The following is an 18,901-nucleotide window of genomic DNA, read 5'->3' as shown; positions in this document are numbered from 1 at the left end:
CTACTGTATTTGCGAAAAGTTGTTGAAGACGAGCAAAATACACTTTGACACTGGTCAGTAAATTCTATTTTCGCTCATTGGACTTTTTATGTCATGCCGTCCCCTATCTTAAAACCAAAACAAAGTGCAATACAATAATACAAATCACATAAAAAAATTTAACCGCCACAGCATACCATTGTATTAGTTTTACGATGTCTGCAGTGGTTGAAACAATTACAAACGTGATTGAAAAAGATAAAAACAATGTTGGTACAAAAGTGCTGGATGATGTAAACGCCACCAACGACCAAGAACAAGAACAACAGTTAAAGGCGAAAAAGAAGAAAAAAAAGAAAAAGAAGAAAGCAGGTGATAAAGAATAATTAAAACGACGAATTATAGCAAATAGAGTTCATTTAACTGTCAAAGCATCGGACAGAACCAAAATACTGTCAAAACTTTTGTAAGAAAAAAAAAACTTTTGTGTTAAATATTCCGTTCCTTTGTAGATCACATGCATTTGTAAAGTTAAGTATGACATAACAGGAAACCCCTTGTTCATTTACCTGTTGTTTTTAGTGTCTAGTAACATTTTTGTTGATATTTTAGTAACCCCAGATGTGGTAGAGATTGACAATGCATGCTGTGAGGTGGTGGAAAGTGAAAAGCAACCACAAGCTGCTGAAAAAACTGAAAAGCAACTACAGGTTGATAATGAACAAACAGGTAAAAAAAGAGTCATTTCTGTGGAGGATTTATTGTCATAGATTCGAATCTGGCAGTAAAATATCTTGTTTGTTGACAATGCTTTAAACTTTCAAGGAGAGCAAGAACACCAAGGAGGTGAAGGAAAAAAGAAGAGGAAACGAAAGAAGAAATCTACAGTGAAAGTCCAGACAGATCCACCGACCATCCCAATATCACAACTGTTCCCACAGAAGAATTATCCCCATGGACAGGAATGTGAATACCCAACCGATAAAGATGGGAAAGTTGTGGCTTGTGTTATATGTGCCGTCTGCCCTAAGCTTAATTTGGCAATAAGCTTTGGGTCGTAATGTAATCATTTTAATGAGGAAACAACTGTATGCATTGCTCCTAATAGTCATTTGTGACAACTAATTTAAGGATGGTTAAATATTTCTCTCAAACATTTACCCTACAATTAGTGGAAAATATCATATTAAAGTGCAAATGTATTAGTTTTGGCTTGTTGACGCCAATTTATTAAACTTGTTATGCATGTTAGGACAAGCATTGTAATTGTAAGTCAACTTTTTTCTGTACAGTCGGACTGCCGAATGGCGAACAACTTCTCAAGAAAAGAAAGCAATGGATGTTTCATATGAAGAAATGTGGAATGACTTCCGACAGGCAGCTGAGGCTCACAGACAAGTTCGAAAACATGTTCAAGGTTTTATCAAGCCTGGTCTTACTATGATAGAAATATGGTACGTTATCTATTTAGTTGCAAAACTTCGATTATAATACTGTGTGGCTTTGATAATAAAATACCAAAATTTAAAGTGTGTTCAATGGTCAATGGGGTGTTTTTCTCTCAACCACATTTATCACTATGGTAACAAACATGTTTTGCAGTGAACGTTTGGAACAAGCTTCACGGGCATTAATAAATGAAAACAAATTAGAAGCTGGCTTGGCGTTTCCGACAGGTAAAATTTACAAACAGTATATGCGCTGCATTGGTGGCCAACCTGCATAGAGTCTACTGTCAGTTTATCCTTGGCACGGATTAATATTTGCATTTGTTTTACCTGTTTAATGTTTCAACAAGGATGTTCACTTAACAACTGTGCTGCTCACTATACACCGAACAGTGGAGACAAAACTGTTCTATCTTATGACGATATTTGCAAAATTGACTTTGGAACCCATGTTAATGGTATGGTTGTATTTTATTTAAGTAGTTTAATTTATATTACCATGTCATGCAGCAACAGCTACATGGCTTTTTTTATTTTAGTGTTGAATTTGTATTCTGCTTTATCTTAATTTTTATGAAGGCAAATGTTATTTTCTATAGTTTGAAACTGAGTTTTGTTGTGCTTCTATCTTTCACAGGGCGCATTGTTGATTGTGCTTTCACGGTCAGCTTCAATCCAAGATATAATTGCCTTTTGGAAGCAGTCAAAAATGCAACCAATACTGGAATTAAAAATGCAGGTTTGTACAAAGACTTCTGATGCAGGTATGTCTCCTGCTGATGTTGTTGGCTAAAATCGCAAAACCAGCACAGTTGTTTTACAGACAATATTTTTTAAGGGATTGATGTGCGTTTGGGTGAACTCGGGGAAACCATTCAAGAAGTCATGGAGTCTTATGAAATTGAACTCGATGGCAAAACTTATCAAAGTACGTCTGTATAATAGTATTGTTATATGTACTTTAGTGGCCAAACTAATTTACAAATAATACTTGCAGAGAAAATGTTGTACTTTTGATATTGTTTACAAACTGTATATTTATATTTCACTTATTTTGTAACATGGTGCCCAGCAAATCAATTCACTGTGTATATGTGACATAATATTGGGGTCTAAAAAATATTTTTTGTGCAACAGTTCGTTCTGTCCAGAACCTGTGTGGTCATTCAATTGGTCAGTATCGCATTCACGCTGGGAAGAAAGTACCTTCTGTGAAAACAGATGACCAAACAAGAATGGAGGTAAGTTAGAGAGGGATTTCCCAAACTGAGTGTTAGAGTGAACAAATATATAACGATTACTTTGAAAAGAATAATCTTTTCTTTTGTGTAAGTTTGTCTGGGATATATGTTGTAATTATTGATGTGGAGCAAATAAACACATCTGCATCTACACCAGTTCTTCTTTCACACTTTTTCATTTTTCCTAAAGATTTAAAAGTTTTTGTAACACACAGGAAGGAGAGGTGTTTGCAATCGAAACTTTTGGTAGCACAGGTCGTGGTGTGGTTCTTGGAGACATGGAGTGTTCTCATTACATGAAAAACTTTAATCTCGCAAACCAGCATGTTAATTTGAGGTGGGAATGTAGGTTAACCAAAGAAAATACATTTTTTTCTTAAACATTTTGTTTTCTTCAGTTTGCCCCGCGCCAAACGTCTATTCCACGTGATTTCGGAAAATTTCGGGACGTTAGCGTTTTGTCGTCGTTGGATCGACCGACTCGGCGAAACGAAGTACTTGATGGCGCTAAAGAGCTTGTGCGATTCTGGTGTGGTAAAAGCTTATCCTCCACTATGTGACGTAAAAGGCAGTTACACCGCCCAGTTTGAACACACGATTCTATTGCGTCCGACGTGCAAAGAGGTCGTAAGTCATGGAGATGATTATTAAAGTCTTGTTCCGACGCTTTCTCGACAAAGTTCATGGACGTCTTCGCAAAACTATTCAGCACGATGCTAGCTGTGATTCTTTGGTTGCTTTGAAAGGAGATCAACAAGTTTCCGTTATAAATATTCAGATACACAAACGTTTTCAATATTAGTAATCGCAACAATATTTTATGCAATCCGATGATTGGTAGGATCACCCAGCTACGCAGGTCCTTACTTGGCGATCACAGTTATCGTATTGAGATCGTTAGCACAGCATGGCGATGTTCAGCTCTTCGGAAACAGGCTTAAAAACTACACCGAGTTTCTAACGATGTTGTCATGTAATCTGAATTTTTAACAGAATGCAACAACTCACAAAGCGTTTATTGTCAGTGTTGCTGTTTGAATGCTGCTATTTAATGGCATGCTTCACTCGCTTGTAGTGACTACTTTCAATTTTGAGTTTCTTCAAATGCACGATCAAGTTTAAATGAACAACTTCATTTCGTTTTAATCAAGTAAAACTGTTAAAAGTAATCGATTTGCATTCAACCTAAATGGACGAGAACAAAATAAATTCCCTCCAAGGATAATTGAAAGACTGCTGTATGTAGTTTATGGGTTCAAACGGTTCAAATCGAATATCTTTGGTTGCCCTCATAAAATGTTATGTCGATGAACTTTGATAGGCGAAGTAGCCTCAGTTATCGAATCTTTGATTGAAACAACGCACCAGTTCGCCGCGCTACCCCATGTGTGAACCTCTGCTGTGGTTAAACTGATGAATCAGACTTTTGCTTTTTACAGATTTTTTTATGAATTTGTAGTTCATTTTTATTTTAGTTGATTTAAATCAAAAATGACATTTTCCTTCCGCTTATAGGACTTTTATCCGCAGTAACTTTAACTTACGTTTGTAAAGACATCGCCATTTACAGCGTGACAAAGCATAACAATTTTTGTTTGTTATTAGTTAATGTTAACATAAACTAGCAAAAGTCCATTGTATTTTGTGATGCGCTTTTTTTTCAATTTGTGTAAACTAAAGTGCGTTTGCTAGATTTCTAATCTGGTTTTTGTTGTCGCATAGACTACGATAGTTAAATAATATCTGCACTGCAGACTTGTATTTTAAACATGTCTGCTGTGGTAGAATCGGTTATTAACGGTGGTAAAAAAGTTGAAAGAAAGTTTGACACGAAACCGGTTAGCGATGTTGTCGATGAGCACGACGAAGACATTACCAATGCTACTGATAAGCGTGGACAAGGTGTCACTAAAAAGAAGAAGAAAAAGAAAAACAAAAGGACAGGTAAACAATGGTACACGTAAATTTATGACAAAGCAATATTATGAAGTTCATTTTAAATTTAATTTTTTAATTATGTGTTGGTCAGCACAATATTCTTCCAATCACATTACAGAAACTCCTGAGGAACAAAAAACTGAAAACACAAGTACAACAATTGACAGTGAAAAAACACCATGTGCAGAGGACAAAAAAGAAGAAAAAGGTAGAAATACAGAATAGCATTTAATTTGTAACCACCCATGTCTAAAAGCACAATTTTGTGCAATATGCAGAAAATATAATTAATCTGTGAACTCTAACATTTGCATCACTTTTAAGAAGAGCAGGGAGGTGAAGGGAAAAAGAAGAGGAAACGGAAGAAGAAACCTGCAGTGAAAGTCCAGACAGATCCACCAACCATCGCAATATCACAACTGTTCCCACAGAAGAAATATCCCCATGGTCAGGAATGTGAATACCCAACCGAGAAAGACGGGTAAATAGTTTTAAGTTTAGATGTTAAATTTGTTGTGTCAATTTGTCACTAATTAATTTGTTCCTTTGGTTGGCGAAATGCGTCTTTTTGGATAGTCGACCTGCAGAATGGCAAACTACTTCTCTATAAAAAAGGCAGTAGATGGTATACATGTTAAATAGATGAGATCAGAATGAATTCCATCAGGATAAGATAATTTAAAAATTGCTGTAGTTCAGTGGTCCCCGAAATTTAAGTTATAAGGGGCATTAAACATGGCAAAATGTTATAACCACGCACACACAAAAATAGTGGCAAGCACTTTTTATGACATAAGTTTTTGGCCAGCAAAATGTGTTCATACATTTTCTGTACAGTCGAACTGCAGAATGGCGAACCACTTCTCAAGAAAAGAAAGCAATGGATGTTTCATATGAAGAAATGTGGAATGACTTTCGACAAGCAGCTGAGGCTCACAGACAAGTTCGAAAACATGTTCAAGAGTTCATTAGGCCTGGCCTTACCATGATAGAAATATGGTAATGTTTGTTAAAATCGGAAACTTATTTAAAGGTTTTGCGTGGACCTTGTACCTCATTGTTAATTTTTCTACAGCGAGCGTTTGGAGAAAGCTTCACGTGCATTGATAAATGAAAACAAATTTGATGCTGGTCTTGCTTTTCCAACAGGTGAAATTTTGTACATTTATGTGAACTAAAACTCCCCATGTTGCAATTGCAGTATTTTATGAATGATATTATGATATGGATTACAACAATACATATCACCACTTTGTGTGCTGTGCATCATGCATTTTTTTAACCCAGGATGTTCACTCAACAACTGCGCTGCTCATTATACACCAAACAGTGGAGACAAGACTGTTCTCGCTTACGATGATGTTTGCAAGATTGACTTTGGAACCCATGTTAATGGTAAAGGTTTTGTCTTCAATTTCATTGTTTTTTGTCATTGAGCTTTTTCCAAAGACACAAGTGTTTCTAGGCCTCAGGGCAATAATTAACTTCTGGCCTTGCCTTACTTTTTGCAGGCCACATTGTGGACAGTGCTTTTACGGTCAGTTTCAATCCAAGATATGATCCACTGTTGGAAGCAGTCAAAGATGCGACTAACACTGGAATAAAAAATGCAGGTCTGTTTTAATTTTGGTCTGTACAATTGGGTTTTGCTCAGCAAATAAATGGTGTGTGTGTAAAGATGTTTTTTAAATTCATTTAATATGTAATTTCACTAACTTCTAAGTGCAAAATAGTAAATGACTATCCAAGAAAAGGATACCAAGCAATATCTAATACTTTTAAGGAATTGATGTTCGTTTGTGTGATATCGGGGAAGCTATTCAGGAGGCCATGGAATCTTATGAGATTGAACTTGACGGCAAAACTTACCAAAGTAAGTAAGCGTTTATATACAAAAACCTTAGTTTAGTGAATGACATGCATTAATATTTCCTGTCATCATTATGCATTCCCAATTCCTGGATAACTCTATTTACCATTTCTATTTTATCCATAGTCGGTGGAAGTGGTTTCAACAAAGTATTTTTGCTTCTAGTTCGCTCAGTCCGCAACTTGTGTGGGCATTCGATTGATCAGTATCACATCCATGGTGGGAAGACAGTTCCAATTGTAAAAGGGGATGATGACGATAAAACAAAAATGGAAGTAAGTTATTTTTTTAAATTCTTTGCGAAACGTTTGTCCAAATTAAATTAAAAAGCTTGCGTCAAACTTGATCATGAATTTTTTTCAAACATAGTTCTACCGAATGAATTTTTTTAATTGTAGTTGAGTATTTTAATCGCAGTTTTGAATTCTTTAAAACTTTTTGCAGGAAGGGGAAGTGTTTGCGATTGAAACTTTCGGTAGCACAGGCCGTGGTGTGGTGGAAGATGACATGGAGTGTTCTCATTACATGAAGAACTTTGATCTTGCAAACCAACATGTTAATATAAAGTGAGAACATTTGTACTTGGAAAACCTGACAACCAGCAGTGTTTTTATTTGTTGTTTACCTCGCTGGGAAAAATAATTTCATGTTTTGTAATAAATGTGCAATCATAGTGCAGTGTAATTTAAAAAAAAATGTTTCTAATCAATCCAATTCTATTGGTGAATATATACTATTTCTTGTAAATACTTTCAAACCATATTTTTTCTGGAAGTAAGCGTTTTCATGTAAACGTTGTTTTTGCAAAACTCAATATCTTAATATAAACATTTTGCTAATCCAGGTCGGGTCGCGCGAAACGCTTGTTCCATATTATAACTGAAAACTTCGGAACGTTGGCGTTCTGTCGTCGTTGGATCGACCGCCTTGGCGAAGCAAAGTACTTATTGCCGCTAAAGAGCTTGTGCGATTCCGACGTGATTGAACCATATCCTCCACTATGCGATGTAAAAGGCTGTTACACCGCCCAATTCGAACACACAATTCTATTGCGCCCAACGTGCAAAGAGGTTGTGAGTCGTGGTGACGATTACTGATGAAGGAAGAAATACTTGGGACCCCATTCATATGTACAGTGTACAGAAGTCATGCTGTTTCCACGGTCAAATTATATGTACATGTAGCCATTTTGATTTGTCCAGTTAAACGTAATTGCTTTGATTTTGTGTGTGGCTGTGCCCAGTAATATAATGCGCTTTGTATATTACACTGGTGTGATTATAACGTTGTTATGACCGGAGTGGTTTCAGATTTGTAAAAAAATTCAGGCCGTAAGCCGGGTATTCAATATCTTGAAATTTGTAACTGTTAAAATTGGATTTATTTTCTGACGACCGGCTGTTTGTAGTTCGTGTCAATTACTCATCATATTTAAGGCAATAAACACATGGAGGCAATCTGACTTTACAACATTTGGTTACAACAAGTTATGAGCGAGGTCATGCAAAGCCGAGAGGCAACTTATACTCTGCATGCCCTGTTATAGCGAGTAGTCTAAAGTGTTCAAATTGAATTTAGTTTCGCCCGTGGACTAGTGTTAAATTAAGCAATGCATGAGATTTAATGCTTAATATACTGAACGTCTAAAATATATACATATATTTACTGTAATTCACGAAGTAGCTGGGAGAATAAACATTATTCCCCAATATAAAAAAAAAATTAGTGTGTAGCGGCACCTGGTGACAGAAGCGCGAAATACGAAATCCTTTAGGTTTGTTTTCTTTTCCATCAGTCGTGTGTTTTAGAATAATGCTGCTGAAACGATCAGTTTTTTGAAAGTATTAGGACAAATTTCTCGTTTAGTTGTTTACTAAGCATGTGCTAGTGATATTCAAATTTTTAACTGAAACAAAAAGATAATGTAAAGTGTTGTTTTTTTAAACTAATTACAAATTGTTTTCGTTCCTTTTAAATCAGTTTTGATTGCTTGGTGCCATATCGTCTGGCGCTTTAAGCTAATCTACAATATCAGCAATTGCTGGCTGACACACATTAGTGATTACTTTTGTAAATGGAAAAATGATCTCTTCAGGAAGTATTCCACAGGGACCTTACAGAGCCACAAAATTGGTAAAGCTTGTTCAAACATTTGCTAAACTTGAATATTGAAATGATCACAATACTAAATATTAAATAAAAGAAAAGGTAAGATTTTAATAACAGTATCTTACAAAATATTTGTTTTTTTATAACAGTGGAATGAAGTAGTGAGACTCTTCCAAGCTGGAATTCCAACAAAAAAGCACAGGCATTTGCTTAAAACGTATGATGATTGCTTCACAGCAGCAGAAGCTATAGAATGGTTGCACTCTTTGCTAAAAGCCAACAGAAACTTTGGGTCCCAGGTTTGTGAATACATAGTATGAGTATTTCTACTTATGTTTTTTGTTGGGTATTCCAGTATGTTTTTAACTTTACATTCACACAACGATTGTTCATAACGTATGTTTGGTATTCCAGTATGTTTTTACTTATTGCGCTCTGATTGCTTATTAGTTATTACTTGTGTTGGGTAACAGGTTACTCGTCAACAAACAATTCAACTTCTCAAAAAGTTTCTGAAAAACCATGTGTTCGAGGACATACACGGATCTTGGGGATCAGAAAACTTCTCTGATAACAATCAACTGTACAGGTGACTTTTTGTATTTTGGAAATGTGTTTAGCTTTAAAGTGCCAGTTTATTTTGCTTTGCGCTGATTGTCAATCAAAATGCATAGTCTGTTGGTGATACCTTTAAAACGTCAAAAGGAAAACACACTGGAATATTTTCAAAAACATGCCAAACATATAGAATATATGGGTTCAACCGTCCTAACTTTTGGTGCTTTTATCACTAAATCAAACAGTCACCTGTGTGGATGGATATAATTGTTTTTGTTCTGTAGATTTCCAGTTGCTAACTCTCCATCCAAATCAATACGACAGCCACTTGCACTAATTCCAACCAATGCAGCAACAAAAGTGGAAGAAAAATCATTCAAAAAGCCCAAAACAAATCTTTACAAATCAACCCCTAATTTATCAAAGGTGAGAAGTTAAACAAACGTCCTGCCAATTTTTGTTTGTTGTTTAAACACATGTGGTGGATAGAATAAGCACTTTAATAGAGAGTAATAAGCGAAGCTATTTTAGGAGCTGCCATTTGTTTGCATAAAACCATGCACATTTCATTGAATATTAAGTTTTTAGATATAAATTTTTTTTGTTTTTAATAAATTATGACAAATCACATCAAATTCCACAACAAGCCATAATCTGTCGGTCCTTGGCAAAGCCCATAATTTAAATCCTATGAAAAGGAAACACAGAAAATTGCTCACTAATTGCTTGCCATTGTTCAGATCTCCACATCCATTGTCATTGAGAACAATGGAGGGAATGGAGACAAACCGCAAAGTGCAAACATGGTTGGATCAAAGTTGCAGCAAGACTCACAATTATCTGCGGAGGAAATGAATGGAGTGTGGAAAAAGTCTCTTCTTGTTTGGTAAGTGCTAAGTTGTTGGCAGTTTGATAAAAGCGTGTTTTGTATGTTAATATTTTTGATTGTAAAATAAGCCAATTTTTCTTGATTATTAATGCAGATCTCATACATTAATTCGACAAATGTGATATCTTTTTTAAGTTTTTGGTGAAAAAAAGTCTTCATTACAATTTTGCAGAGGGTTTTGTGCACAGTATGAATGATATGCAATTGATTTGCTTTGTTTGTTTTAGTTTACGGCGAGTTTTACATCTTGAAAATGCGACTGACATATTTCCTGGCAAGCAGCTCAATGGTGAATGGATTCAACACAACTCAACACAACTGGCGCCATCCGGTGTTGTGCATGTTACGGCGGAGCATGAATTGCCATGTTGGCTTCTCAGTGCAATGAAATGTCTTGCCGGATGGCCAGATTCAACAGATTCCGGACTGCCAAACTATGAAGGTAAATAACAATTTTGTAATGTTTTTTTTGTGTAATTTATGGTAAGGAAAACTGTGTGACTGCACTGAGCAAAACAATTTCAAACTTAAGCATGTTCAAACTCTGTAGGTTTTGAAAAAGATGTGTTCAAGGCAATACACGAATACTTTCATGCAATGCCTGATGCACTGACAACCCAGGGTCTGTACGAGATTTTCACAACTTTGTTGGTTCGTGGAGAGTTGTTGGATGAGATGTGCAGAGGTCATAGCCACACTGTCACTATACAAGGTTTGCCTCATTTCTTTATTTGAAATGTACATATGTTAATGGTTAAAAAAAATTTATTATGTTACGGTGCGGATACATTTTTTATTGTATTTGTATGCATGCCATATGTGTTAAAGGCATAACAGTTGTTTAGAAAATTACTTTGTATACTTTTGTGTTTTAAATGTATTTTTTCGATTTTTCAGATCCTAAACCAAACCCTCAATCTGAAGCAGAACTAGAGAAAATTCACAAGAAGTTGATCCAAGCTCAGATGAGACACGAAAATATTGCGGTGAGAAGACAGAAGAGTGTAAGGGCCGGTAGAAAACTCTTCAAGCCAGAAGGTATGTGTTTTGCTCCTGGTCACCTCCTGGAACACTAAAATATTCATGATGATTTATGCAAGAATAGTTTATACTGTAGGAATGTAAAATGATAGATCATGCTTTACATGCAGCTCTACAAAAGGACATCAATGTTTACTTACCCTTTCGCATGAGGCATTTTATGTTCATTTGTTTTCAGGCATTTCATCTGCACCCATGCTTTGTCCAAGACATGCAGGTTTGGAAGCAAACAACAATAAAAGGAATCCCTTGCAAAGGTATTGTGCATTTTGGTATTTTTTCCAACAATACTTTAGTGAATTCTACAAAAAAGAGTGTTTTAAAAAAATTCATTGTACTATAGAAATCACAGCCTAATGGAAAATCGCTCAAAGAATAAGATGTCCAGTCAATATCAAAGTACTCCTGCACTGGATGTACTTGATGAGGAAACTTCTTTCCAGTTCAGGCAAGATCAAAGTCTTTCAGAAAGGTATAAGGTCAAATTGTGACATCCCACAGTTTTGTTCAGTCAAATTGTAACAGTTGTTATGAGATATTACTAAAAAAGCTTTTTGCTACAGGACCAGCCTGGCTTATAATCAGGAATATATATTTGGCCCCATGGTCGTCTTCAGTCCCTTGCAGTAAACACAGCAAATGATTTTAAAAATGTCTGACAAACAACAACAGTAAAGAAAGGGATAAGGATAAAACACAACAACTTCGACCGCTAGAAATACTATACTATTAAAAGTATCTCTGTTTTAAACATGTTAATATGTAATAATAACTGTTTTAGTTGTTTTTACCATTTAGTTGCATGTAAGTTTATTTTGTGCAAAGAATACATGATTGTTTTTGTCAGATCTTCGGTGCCACATTCCGTGAACAACAACATCGCAGCTTCCCTGCCGGAACTAAGAATTTCTGAACACAATGTTTCAACCCACAAAAATGGTGCTGTGGAGAATTATGTGAACCTCAGTTTCCAACACAATGTATTTCAAACTGGACCTGGTAATTTGGACTGATTTACACCAAAATGTTTTTGTAATTCTCTGATATTCTCTGCAGTCAAACTTTTGTAACCCCATGTAAAACCAAGGTTGTTGCCTATAAGTGAATATTAGTGACGTTTTATATTAAAATATTTTTTCATTACAAGAAACATAAAAAATATTTGTGTATATATTTATAAACTATTTACTTTTCATTGACCCAAGACCCCAAATAAGTTATATCTTAATTTTTTTCTTAAGAAATTCATCGTCACGAAGAGGAAATATTCTCATCTGTGGAGGATCTTCTCCTTAACATGAGTCACACGATGCGAAATGAGCTGGAACTCGACCTCATGCGAGAAGCAGATGAGGATGCTCAAGAAGATGATGTGAACAATGACATCTTCTCTCCTCCATATAGAAGCATGAAACCTCTTCCAGCGGACAAAATACCTCCCAGGATTCACTCAACTCCATTCCGGGATCAGATTCCAGTTAAATATCCGTCGGAAAAGATCCCTGTCTCCGAGGACTCCTCTTCCTCATCCGGTGATCCTTACATGGAGATGTTGCCCAGGATGAAGAGCACTGACGAGGAACACTCCCCCTCCGCGTTCGACATGTACAACAAGATGAATGGGGAAAAGGAGAAATTCAGAAGCATGCAGAGGATTACAAGAAAAATCTCCCCAGCTGGAGTTGGAAGAGTTTACTCTGTGAGAAATGCAGGTGCGTTTAACATAAATTGTGGTTTGAAATTTAAGATATGAATTTAATTTCTGAAAAACTTTTTAAAAAAAAACAAGGACATTGTTTTCTATATGTGTTGTAGGTTTCTTTAACTCAATTCTTTATTATTCCATTTGCAAGATAAATAGGAAACAATATCTAGCCTTGGGCATTTTCTTTCAGCAAAGCCAATAATGTATTAGGTTTTTTGTAATAACTTAAAACAACATCGCACATCAGCTAAGCAAATGACATATTACATGTCAATACCTTTTTTTTGTATATCAAACAGAATTGCGAAACAACAGAAAACCGCACGGTGGCGTCGCGGGCTTAATCCAAGTTCGCCCGAAGTCCGACATCATCGAAAGACGGGAAGTCCCCCCAACCGAGAGCGGTCAACATCAGACTAACGCTCACCATATAAAGTCACGGATTATGAGACTACCTTACGTATCTCTTGGCTCGTCGGACGAAAAACTGTCTGGACCGTCTCGGAAGGACGTGGCTGGCAAATTTGAACGCCTCAGCAGGTTCGTTTATCGCTGTAGTTTTGTGTAACCATTGAAAACATCTTATCCAACATGGCTGTTATTATAATTGAACTTTGCTAGTATTTATGCAAAACTTGCAATCACTTAGTAATATTGGTGTAAAGCACGACAGAGTTGCACGCCAAATGTGATTTCCTGTTTATTTATTTATATAATTTTCACAGCGTTATAGTTGCAGGCGACTTTTTATAATTAGAACGTCAGCAACGCCTTGAACGCGACTCCCAAACTCAAAACCACAAATTTTATCATTAAAAATACTAAAAGCCATTATTCTTTGAAAATGACACAGATCTTACAGCAGTCTTCACCCACGAAGGAAAACCTGCCCTCCCCAACCCCTCCCACCGTCTTCCGAATTCCAACCCGACGCCGCTCCTTTGTTACGTCACAAGAGCGCGAGTCGTCCAAGTGTTGTCACCCCTTTTCAACCCCAGTCGCCCCTGAGCGCGGCTCTGGATTTGGCGCGAAAACAACGCGTTGCTATTGGTTGGTTTTATTTATTGAACTTTTATTGCAACAAAACTTATTGAGTATTTACAATATGCGCGTTTACGGGTGTGTTAATAATGTTATATGTATTAAGTTAGTTGCAGTGCCATTGTTTGGCCCATAAGATTTCTTGATACTGGCTGCTTAGCTGGCAAGATTGCCGTAACTTCACCAATGCACTGCATGAAACCAAATAGGTCAAAACACTGCTGGCCCTGTTTGCAGCTCACTTGAAACATTATTGGCAATATTGATTATTTATGTTTCTTAATATTACACAGGTGAACAACAGGGAGTTCGGCCTCATTCAACCGAGGCCTTCCAACTTTGTCTTCTGCTTCTCCCGCCATCAAACAGGAGGTATTTATTGTGTTGGAGGCCGCATCTGTAGAGGTTTAATGTTGAGATTGCAATTTTTATTCCGAATTACCGAATTTCTTTTTCACTTTAAATAGTGGGCATTAATGGTTTTTGTGTAGAAAGCGATGACCAAAAAATAAAGCATTTGTGTTTGAATGATGTTGAATTCTTCTACCAATAATATTTAAATATTTGTATGAAATCACTTGATAAATAATATTGTTTCGTTACGTTAAAATAAGGTTAAAGGTTATCTGTTTACTACATTGCATAATTCCCGCGTCTAATACCAAAACTTCCAAAAATACTTTTTTTTAAATTAAAAAGCACTTTATATGCGCAAAAGAGCCATAATGATCAATGAGAGCTGCAGACAGGGTGTATACACGCACTGTTTCGACCTGTAAGGTCTCATCAGTGCAGCTGTTGATGTGGCACTGTGCTGGCTGGTAGACTAGCAGGCACACAGATTTCCACTTTGTTGTACCTTACGGTCAATCGTCGATATGTTGGGTACCAAACTAGGTAACAATCAACACAAAAAGCTCTTCAGTTAAAAAATTATCGACACTTTATGCAGAAAACTCCATTTGCTTCTCCGCTTGTTGTCGAAAATGTTGAGCAACCCCCATCTTATCACGTTTGACGAACATCTCTCACTGCGTTCATTGGTAAGTTGTGTCAGGAGGCTTCCAAAACTGGGGGTCGAACGATGAATCTTATGAGACGTAAGCAATTTCCCTGCCCTTTAATTGCACTTCTCAAACTACGCTTCCTGGGACGTAGATGGGGGTCACCATATATGCCCGTTTTTAAGTCGTTATAGCAAAATTGCTCTTTCATCAAAATATGAAAATTAGAAAAATGTCCAACACAAAAATTCGCGAAAAATTGTATTCAAATGAAATGGGCCAGCGTTCGGGAAGCCCTGGATGTACAACAGACTGTTTGTTGAAATGCTGCAACTCTGTGTGTTTTTGCATTATTAAATCAACTAATTGTTACAACGTTATCCGCACAGCTTGTCCAAAAATTCACCTCCTGTATCGTCCGCCCACGTGACGTGTCTGATGGCGTAGGAACGAAGCTATCGGAGCGTGTCTTCTGCTTCATGCTCGATCACGCAGCTGTGTTGATGAAAGTTCCCGATAAACTTCGAGAAGAGGTTCAAAATCAAATTCAGCGTACCGTGGCCGATAAGGTAATTGTGACGTAACAAATAATCGAAATCAAAAACGTTGGCGAGTTATTTACCGATAGAAAAAATTTCTTTCCATTGATTGTAACTGGCGTTCTGTAGGAGACTGTACATTTTATCCTGGGAATATTTGAACGTTTACGACAATTGGACAATTAATCTTTATTACGTCATAATAAAAAAAATCAAGGGTTTGCATCAAGAAGTTGTGTTTTGGGGTGCTGTGTGTCGCTGGAAGTGTGGCGTGATTAAAATAAGGTTGCGGGGAACTTTGCTCCAGACAAAAGTACCTGGTGATTTGATGTTTTCTATTTATTTTCAGGAAAACATGAAAAAGGACACGTTTGGTCGGAAGAAATTATCGAGACAACACACTTTCTGCAAACAGGTTTGTAGAAATCATTGATGATTCGACCGGGTCCATTTGTACTTTCTTGACAATAGTTCAAACATTGAAACACCTTAAATTTGTTTTCTTCGATCGCCTGTTGTCTCTATGGCTAACGGAGACTCAGTAACAGATTTAGCAGAAAATACCTCGATTTGAATTGTTAGATGTTCAACTTTATTCCAGGTCAGCAACGCAGAATACGAAAGTCACAGTCAGTCCGCACTCAGGACAGCTCTCACTGAACTACTGCAGAAAATCGTTGAAGACAAAACGATCTCGGTTAAAGAGAAGAAGAAAAAACTGAAGCAGGTATTTAAGCAACGACCCCACTGGTAACCATGGAGATGTTTACGTTGCGATTTGCTGATGCTAAAATCGTGATGTTTAAAGTTATAAAGCACATTCTTGTGTTGTGCATGAATTTAGTTCCAAAAGTCGTACCCCGGTATTTACAAAGCGCGATTCCCGCAAGGTCATCCGAGGTTGGATTCCGCTCCCCAGAAAAAACAACCTTTGCTCACTGGCGCTATCCAGAGACTGCGAAACTTGAGGTATATTACCATTTGTGTTTAATTAAACGATAGCTTTCTATTTGCTGATCTGCTTGTAAATGCACACAACGAAGCAAAATTTTTTTTGGTTGTTTGAATACACGCAACGCGTTCATAGCGTTGGTTGGCGAACACTATTATAACCACCCTTCTTTATCGGGAATCCCCATTTTTGTTAACTATTGACGAAACAATATGTTGAACAACTAAAAATGATTGACCACTTTTATCCACAGACTATGAACTCAGAATAGTCTTCAATTATGTCGGACAAAACATCGATTACTTTGTTTTCGGTTGACCACGTCGATTATTGTGATAAATATGTGCTTGAAAATATCATCATCGTTTCTTACAGTACATGATGCCGTAATTTTATAAATGCCCGCTTTCTGCAATCATCAAAACCTCGCTTGCAAACAAGACGATGTTGTAAATTGTAGACGGTTTAAGGCAACGCTAGACATAGCTTTGTTGTCTTAAATTTCTGTTCGTTTGCTGCTGTCGCCGTTTTTTGCGTATTTTAAATACAATTCTTATGTAAGCTATCAAATGGCGGGTTGGTGAAGCTACCTTTGCTATGTTAACACTATTTTTGTTTTGCTGTGTTTAACTGTTGACCATCAAGTTTAACTGACCTTTGAGACACTTTTTGCTGTGATTTGCCCCACTGTCACTTTATACCATACGTTAACATTGTGTGACATAACAACCTCTTCCCAGCTGGCTTTGAAACCACTTCAACTTGTTTGTTTTCATATTGTCATTTACTGTGTGTGTGTTTCACTTGTGTGGTTTTTGTTTTTGCTTCCAACTTTTAGAAACCGTCAACATCATCAGTATAATTGGTAGCGGAATAATAAACGTGGCAGTAGCAAACGTAAAGGATTTGTCTGGTCGAACACTTGGTTGAGTGGAAACATTGGAAGTAGTAAAAATGATGTAATCTGCGTGTACCCGTCAAATCCAATTATACTAGATATACCTGAATATAGATAGTAATGGATGAATATATGATTACAGTTTCAGCATTGATAAGAAATTGCCAGGAATTTTTTTAAACTGTGGAGCTGCTTTTAAAGAGCAAATCCACTGATATTGTCCGATCTTTTGTATTTTGGTGAAATATGAACAGCGACCAGGGGCAACTTTTGTTGAGTTTTCTATGCAGCGACACCTTTGACGCGACGCGCGACACAAAGCGCGCTATTTAGTTTGTTTTTCCAAAAAAGTCCCGACGTGTGAGAGTTTAACAAATTTACTGAATTAAGACTCGTTTTGAGTGTAAATTAACGCAAATATGGCAAAAAAGCGTAAAGGAAGGGCAAAAAAGCGTAACCAAAACAATAGAAACATGGAGGTTGAAATGCAGAAAGCGCCACATTCGTTTGTTTTCTCGAAAGGTCAAGTCGGTACCAATATTCGTCAACTGACGGCGGATGTTCGTCAGATAATGGAGCCGTACACAGCTTCAAGCTTAAAAGTGAGAAAAGGAAACAGTTTGAAGGACTTCGTCGCTGTATCATCACCTCTTGGTGTAACTCACATGATTGTCTTCACAAAATCTTTGTCCGGCGTGAATGTGAACATTTCCCGTTTGCCACAAGGCCCCACAATCTGCTTCAAAGTATTAAAGTACTGCCTGAAAAAGGACGTTACTTCAGCCCAGGACAGACCAAAACCATCGCAGGGGCAATTCAAGTCTGCACCCTTGTTGGTACTCAATAACTTTGTTCAACCTGGGACTGAGGGCTCAACCGAAATGAAGCTATGCAGAACAATGCTCCAGAACATGCTTCCTTCATTAAACATCAACAGGTTATCGGTTGGAATGGTCCAAAGATGTGTTTTGTTCAAACACGATGTCGCTAATGATTGCATAGAGCTTCGCCACTACAACATTGCAAGAAAAGCTGTAAATTTGAGCAACAAAATGGATAATTTAGTGGATGGAAAAAAGTCTGTTCCCGATCTGAGCCAACTTAAGGACATAAGTGAATTACTGACAAAAGATGAACCAAGTGATGAAAACCAGGTGCCTGGCAAAGAAAACACTGCCTGGACAACTGTTGGACCAGTGTCAGCAGTTGGATTGACAGAGCTTGGTCCTCGTTTGACTCTACAGTTATACAAAGTTCAGTCAGGGCTTTGTGCTGGAGAAGTCCTCTTTCATTCTTTCGAAAAGAAAACTGAAAAAGAAAAACAATCAGTTGAAAAGAAACAAACTCTTCCAAAAAAGCCAAAGTTGTCAAAAGTGATTAAGAAATCAAGAAAAAACAAGATGCTTAATTCAAAGTCACGATATGCTAAAAAGAAATAAAAAACAAAAAATTTGAACGACATGCAATTAAACATGTATGACGTCACTGCCCAAATAACGCCCACTTTTGTTATACTTCTTTTAGTGGCAAAGTACTGGCTGTTTATGTTGTTTAGTGGTGTTTTTTTATTGCATCTTGTGCATTGGTAATTTCAATTGATCTTATTCAATTCCAAAACAAATTTAATTGCCATGGTGTGTTTATTCTAAACTGTAACAACTGTCTCTTTGCATCTTTACTTCCAGATGT

The 18,901-nt window shown here is 36.9% G+C and overlaps 4 protein-coding genes across 4 annotated transcripts; all 4 read left to right on the top strand.

Annotated features, from left to right (window-relative positions):
* The first annotated feature begins 136 nt into the window (after positions 1–136).
* LOC145914713 (methionine aminopeptidase 2-like) lies at positions 137–3,876 on the top strand. Its single transcript, XM_083002540.1, has 11 exons — positions 137–351; positions 592–708; positions 805–970; positions 1,272–1,433; positions 1,582–1,655; positions 1,778–1,885; positions 2,065–2,166; positions 2,266–2,355; positions 2,565–2,668; positions 2,884–3,005; positions 3,067–3,876. The coding sequence occupies exons 1-11, from the start codon at positions 195–197 to the stop codon at positions 3,317–3,319; spliced, it is 1,455 nt and encodes a 484-aa protein (XP_082858666.1). The 5' UTR covers positions 137–194; the 3' UTR covers positions 3,320–3,876.
* Positions 3,877–4,394: 518 nt separating this feature from the next.
* On the top strand, positions 4,395–7,925 carry LOC145914723 (methionine aminopeptidase 2-like). Its single transcript, XM_083002551.1, has 11 exons — positions 4,395–4,612; positions 4,725–4,814; positions 4,931–5,087; positions 5,444–5,605; positions 5,682–5,755; positions 5,894–6,001; positions 6,118–6,219; positions 6,390–6,479; positions 6,642–6,751; positions 6,921–7,042; positions 7,321–7,925. Exons 1-11 carry the CDS (start codon positions 4,438–4,440, stop codon positions 7,571–7,573), a joined length of 1,443 nt encoding a protein of 480 aa, XP_082858677.1. The 5' UTR covers positions 4,395–4,437; the 3' UTR covers positions 7,574–7,925.
* A 553-nt stretch (positions 7,926–8,478) lies between these two features.
* LOC145914686 (DEP domain-containing protein 1A-like) lies at positions 8,479–17,154 on the top strand. Its single transcript, XM_083002505.1, is given in 21 exon segments — positions 8,479–8,609; positions 8,735–8,884; positions 9,059–9,174; positions 9,428–9,569; positions 9,884–10,029; positions 10,260–10,474; positions 10,583–10,744; positions 10,930–11,070; positions 11,252–11,330; positions 11,417–11,532; positions 11,899–12,072; positions 12,279–12,785; positions 13,078–13,318; positions 13,632–13,828; positions 14,113–14,191; positions 14,772–14,862; positions 15,213–15,392; positions 15,712–15,777; positions 15,964–16,089; positions 16,207–16,331; positions 16,568–17,154. Coding segments are annotated over 21 exon segments (3,111 nt in total). The 5' UTR covers positions 8,479–8,558; the 3' UTR covers positions 16,575–17,154.
* A 408-nt stretch (positions 17,155–17,562) lies between these two features.
* On the top strand, positions 17,563–18,898 carry LOC145914747 (suppressor of SWI4 1 homolog). Its single transcript, XM_083002586.1, has one exon. The coding sequence runs from the start codon at positions 17,632–17,634 to the stop codon at positions 18,649–18,651; it is 1,020 nt and encodes a 339-aa protein (XP_082858712.1). The 5' UTR covers positions 17,563–17,631; the 3' UTR covers positions 18,652–18,898.
* Positions 18,899–18,901: the final 3 nt, after the last annotated feature.

Source organism: Ascidia mentula, chromosome 1, assembly GCF_947561715.1.
Source record: "Ascidia mentula chromosome 1, kaAscMent1.1, whole genome shotgun sequence".
NCBI classification, from domain to species: Eukaryota; Metazoa; Chordata; class Ascidiacea; order Phlebobranchia; family Ascidiidae; genus Ascidia; species Ascidia mentula.
This window is presented reverse-complemented; position numbering and strand designations above follow the sequence as displayed.